General features: G+C 41.0%; 1 protein-coding gene across 10 annotated transcripts in view; it reads left to right on the forward strand.

Moving 5' to 3' along the window:
• The window catches only part of LOC147018051 (uncharacterized), a 93,218-nt gene that overhangs the window by 22,066 nt on the left and 65,152 nt on the right, over nt 1–6,000 (forward strand). For 6 of the 10 annotated variants that reach the window (XM_085897318.1, XM_085897316.1, XM_085897317.1 and 3 more), the window contains one exon: nt 4,515–4,610. In XM_085897318.1, coding sequence (XP_085753444.1) covers nt 4,515–4,610 — 96 coding nt within the window. Of the gene's footprint in view, nt 1–108; nt 1,066–1,543; nt 1,609–2,411; nt 2,974–4,514; nt 4,611–6,000 lie in introns of those variants that run through there. The other 4 variants (XM_085897319.1, XM_085897324.1, XM_085897325.1 and 1 more) reach the window with 4 other exon arrangements.

The raw sequence follows: 6,000 nt of genomic DNA on the forward strand, positions 1-6,000 counted from the left end.
TTCGGCAACTGATGGTTATTCTAAATAATTCACTTTTTTAAATGAAAAAAAAAATTCAAGGGTGTCAAAATCTCCAAACTTTGGGTGTGGCCCAAACGGTGGGGAATGGGTCAATCACATCAAAAATTTGGCTTTCTGAGTTTTACACCATGCACAACCTCGGATAAATATTGAAAAATATCTGAAGACATCAATATTCATGGGTGGGTCTATCTTATAAAAATTCACTCTTAAACTGGAGGGAAGAATGGGATTTAGCTTTGGGAAGATGGTTCCACAAACATGAGAAATGAACAAAAGAGTGGTGGTGTGCAATGAGACTGCATTTTGGGAGTTTAACTATGAGGGGAATACTGCAAGAATTTGTGCATCCTGGATGGAGTGGGGAGGGTTGGACGGCTGAGAGGACAAGGGGAGTTAGACTGACCTGTTTGCCATTTTAGAACAATAGGCTTCGCACTTCAGCCTCATCGTGAGATTTTTCATTCATATTGAGAGCTTTGGATTCCAGAGGCAGAGGCAGAGGCAGAGACAGAGACAGAGACTGAGACACAGCCAGCCGTAGGGAAGAGTCTCTTTAGCTACAGACGAGAGCCTCGTAGGATGAGAATTGTTCAGGTTTTATCAAGGAATGACTTGCAATGACAGAAGATTCCCAGCCTGCAACTTGTTTTGAAGGCCAGCTTTGCAATATGATCAATCTAAAAGACCTCACAGCTGATGGTGAGGCCTAGGAGTTCAGGAGGTCGAACTTTTTTCTCGGAGCTGAAGATGGAAATAGGTGGGTTTGTTTTGTGACCCTTCTGGGGTGACGATGTGTGATATCCAGGATTGAAAGGCATGTTGTATTTATCCAAATCAATATCTAATCAATTTTACAGCAGCAGCAATGGTGGATTCCATGATTTTTCTTGTAATTGGAAGTCAGCTTACTGGCCATTAGTTGAGAGCATCTCTTATTTGCATTATTTCTGTGTATGGGAGTGGTTTGTGGATGTCCAGGCAGACGGGCGGTGGCCAAAGGAGAATGACGAGCTTAAGACAGCAGACAAAGGAGAAGCAAGAGTAAGTAGCATAGCAAACTTTGAGGATATGGGCACTGATGCCATCCTGGCCTATTACTAATGCAAAAAAAGCTTTCTCTAACTTCTGGAGTTGTGAAACACATCGTCGCGAAAGGAGTGAATATGAGTGTTGAAAATGGGGAAAGAGCGGGATGGGTTGGTTACATACCAATTGGGGGAAAACACTGGGTTGAGACATATTCTGTTTTGTTCCAAGCAAAATTTTTGTTGAGCGCATTTGAGAGGGGGAGGGGGGGCAATGCAGTTGATAGGGAGTACATACCAGAGACTGCCTTGATAATGCACCACCAAAACTTTGAAGGAGCCTGGTTGGGGAGAGGGGAACCCAAATGCTGAGATCACCTCAATACTGATCTATCCCTTGATATCCTGCAAAAGAGCTACGTCTTTTTTTTCTGATTTTCAAATTATATAGTAGGTAATTTTGCGATTTAAAAGTCAATCTTCTTCTTTTTCAGAATAGCCGTGACGTCGCATCAGGAAGTCGATCGTCGTATCCGTACTGTCTCCGGGTTACATCACGGTACGATTTAACTCAAACGGCAAATAATTTTCAATTTTCTATATTCCACGAGTATGCCGAGTCGACACGTCCTTGGTGCCTGTATAGTAATACAAACTGAGATGGTTTCATGCTACAGTGCTGCACCAACAGCCGAATGACCCGAAGTTTTCCAGAAATTGGACGAGGTACTGGATGTCCAAAATAGCTGAGTGTGGAACAGGCCTTCAAAATGTTCGCTTTTGTGCTCGGAACATGTTTCAGGGCACTGTTAAGAAACAACAGAGATGGTTAGATCTTGTGGTTATCCACCACTATTGAGAGAGGATTCATACCCATGATTACGTGGAAGAAACAAACGTCGCCTGAAACTGTAACACCATCTCCACCCAGCTACCAGCAGATGTATATGGATAATTTTAACGTTGAATCAAACACCTGTTGCCATGGCCCGATAGTAACCACAAAATCACCTGAAAATAATTATTTATTATCAACACAACTTTCTGAAAATCAAATGATCCATCATCTATTTTTTAGTGGAAAGAAAGAATACAGGATGCATCATCTACTCCTTTGAGAGGATTTGACTGAGGATGCTAAAACTTTCAGGTTCCCCCCTCTCCACCAACCCCCCTCCCCCTCCACCGCACTTCCTCCTCCACAATCCCTCATCAACCATCACCCCCACTACACCCACCACCATCCCACACCCCTGCTCCAATGTCCCCCTCACCCCCCATCAACTATCACCCCCACAACTGAACCACCACTACACACCCTCCTTCCCCCCCCCCCAGCACCACTCCTCCCTCCACAAGGGTGGGACATCGACACCTCACAGACATGATGGTGGGATACGAACACAAATGGCGTCCGGACAAAGTGTGAAACGGGATGATCCCTTAACATACAAGGCACCTGATCAGCCTGCGACAGTGGGACAAAATGTTCATCGCCCATTTTATCCGCGGTGTCCCAGTATGTCTGGGCAGTGTCAGCTGTCTGCCGATGATGAGTATTTCTGCTCGAGTAATATCTAAACCAATATATCAATTAATACGGAATCCCTCCCTTATAAACCGTCAATTGAATGGAAAAGCAAAACCTACCTATCTGAAGTGAGCATGTGACCGGCGTTTTCATCTTCACTCTTACTTCCACCTTCTTCTTCTGAATCGCTCACATAAGGCTCAAACAAGACGGCTGCACAATTCCCCCGAAAGCATTTCCATCACTAATTTTATCTCCTCGAATAGTTTCTTCAAAATCCCACAGATCAGCTTCAGCATACTGAGAACCTTCAGAGTTGCTGATAACTGGCGTCGGTATCAGAATCCGAGCGAGGAATACTGTTCTCTCTATAAAGCTGCGATTTGGATCAAGGTGGGTTGATAATGTGATGTCACTGGCAAAAATTGACACACGAGGGCTTTTACTGAGAAAGGAGTACATGTGTTGAGACATTTGTGATTCGCCAAAACAATTTCGAAAATTTTCCCTTCGAATTAGACCAAGATTAATGATTTTCAATGGTTTTCAGAAGAAAAAAGAAATTGCATTTGGGTTCCCCTTAAAGGTTTGCAACATTATGTTTTCTGGTTTGCCTGAGGATGACCACACTTTTTGCGTTTTTTTTTTTATATATATATATATATATATATATATATATATTTATATATATATATATATATATATATATATATATATATATATATATATATATATATATATATATATATATATAGTAACCTAAAGTTACCCATCAGCCAGGTTAGCCTTCCATATTAAGAAAGTAAGCTGCTTGGCAACAATTGCTTCACCACTGGTTTTGGTGAACGAAGTCTGTGAGGATAGATGGAGTTTTCGCAGATGGGATGTGATAAACCCGGTGCATGAGAGGGAGTTATTATCATAGATACGGAATCTATATCCGATGTTATCATGATGGCAGCCCATTAATTTTGTGAAAGGACAGATTGCATTCTCTTCCAGTTGGTCTGTGTGAACAACTATATCCTGTGTTGTTGACGTTGCTCCCTAACAATAGCTAGAGCAATCTATGCTTAGACAATAAAGTGGTCAGAGGAGTGAAGAGGGGCAGAAAGAAATAGGCATGGTTGGATGGAAAGTTGGTGATTACCAGGTCCAAGAGTGAGTACTTACTTTTGCAAATAATCTGGCTTGGAAATACAGATTGGATCAGCCCCCCAAAGTCACAGAAAGCTGTGATGCCATGGCTGCTTCATGCAGAACTCACACCCAAGCAACTTGGCTTGGTGCCAGTTGAAGTTGGCCATATGTGAGGAAGGAACAGAATGGGATGGATGGTTATAAGTTGATCCATGTTGGTGGACATTGAGGTACAAGTGAGGACACTGGGATGGGATCTCGTACATTGTGTTGCAACCAGCTGAAGGCAATAGTGTAAATTAATTGGATTTCAATCTTCATGAAGTCAAGGTAGTCGTAGAATTGCTGCATCACTATTAGATTACCCATTAAAAAATCCAGACATCCGACTGGCCTTTAGGGTGGGATAGTCTGCCTTCCACCATCTTGTCAGGTTTTCACGTGATGTTAGACTACTCACTGTGGTCGACTTATTCCCTTCCAGTATTACAGGAGATTGTTGTGACTATTTTCCCTACTTTTCTGTATATTCCATTTCGAACATTAAAATGCATATTGAATCCTCCTTTGAGTGACAAGTGCTTATTTTTAAGTTTAGAAGATTATTTTGTGAAGAATAATCTATACTGCATTGCAAGCCCATGCAACTAGAGGCATGTATGTTTTTTATATATATATATATATATATAATATATATATATATATATATATATATATATATATATATATATATATATATATTTGTGTGTGTCATTTCTTTGCGAACCATGTTGTTCTATTTGTTCTTTTGCCAGACTACCCGATGGAGTTGGGTGATCCCCCTCTCTTGCAGCAGCAGCAGTCAACATCAAAGGCTGGCATACAGCAGATCATCGAGTGCTTCCGTTCAGGCAAGGGCACAGGCAATCGGCAGTCAAAAAACATTTGTGTTGAATTTTTAATGCAGAATGTCTTTGTGCAAGCGAAGCTTTCACTTTATGCACAGGATTAAATATTTATTACCCATTCCATGGTTTGATGCATACCCATTTGAACATAGATCCCTTATTGTTGGACACACTGTGTGAGTGAAAAGTCAGAAATCCAGGAATGAAGGTCGCCTTCTAGGCCACAAGCATGTAGGTTGTCAAGAAAAGCAGGATGCCAGACTGTGTCGGATGCCAAAGAAACACTGCTGTGCAAAAGTCTGAGACATATTCAGGGTTAACAATATTTGGATGCTGTGAGCATCAACAATTTTCTCAAATCCTCCATTAGTTTTCTACTTTTATAACAACGTTGGCTGTTCTCTTGGTTTGCGTGAGAAGAAACCAAACCTGTCATTTCAAAATCCTTAATTCACATTGACCAGAATCTTTAAAAAAAAACAAAAAAAAATTGATTACAACAACACAAAGTAAACTCTCCGTGAGCAATTAATATGCAGTGATAAAATTAGCTAATCCATTAAATTTACCAATCAAATATCATTGATGACTTGTCAGGTGTTCTTCTGTACACGTCCATAAAGCTAAAAGCCTACTTTTTGTACTGCAGAAAACACATCTATCAGGATTAACTGTTAACTTAAAACAAAATGGCTAACATCTCAGTAGAAGATCACGAGAGAATTGTGTTTCTACATGAGGAAGAAAAAGCATTGAGTGAAATAGCTCGCACCACTCGGTTTGTCCTAATTTTTTCAGCTCACCCTGGAACACAGTTCCTGGGAGTTTCATGAGATGGTGCTCTGTCCGTCCACAAACACTCGCAACTTCTCTGAAACTACAAACACAATTTTGATGAAACTTCACAGCATTAAAAATATTCGGGGTCTGAGGGGGGTGTCCGAAGGGAGTTTACGGTTGGGGGGTGGGGGGGGTTGCCTCCCAAAATATGTATTTGCTGCCTTCTCCGAAACCACACACACACAATTTCCATGAAACTTCACCAAAACCTGCATCACCCATGCTGCACCAAAGTTTGTTCACACCATTTAAAAAATTCTGGTCTGAGAGGGTCAATGGGGAAGTTGCCCTCAAAACAGGTGTTTGTGATGAAACTTGACCACAACCTTCATCACCCAGGGTTATTGCCCATATTTTATTTTTATTTTTTATACCACGTGCACACAAAGCAAAAAGCAAGGTTAAGCAATTGGTTGAAGTCCCTTCATCCATCTGTCTTATCAGGTTTTGATCGTCAGTTTGTGATTGAGGAACAACTTATTTAATTTGAATGTTATATTTTGACCACGAATCGGAACATGAATTAAATGGCAAGTCTGTCTTTTTAACGTAC

The sequence above is a fragment of the Eptatretus burgeri genome, chromosome 10 (assembly GCF_056783735.1).
Source record: "Eptatretus burgeri isolate ZD-2024b chromosome 10, Ebu_testis_v1, whole genome shotgun sequence".
NCBI classification, from domain to species: Eukaryota; Metazoa; Chordata; class Myxini; order Myxiniformes; family Myxinidae; genus Eptatretus; species Eptatretus burgeri.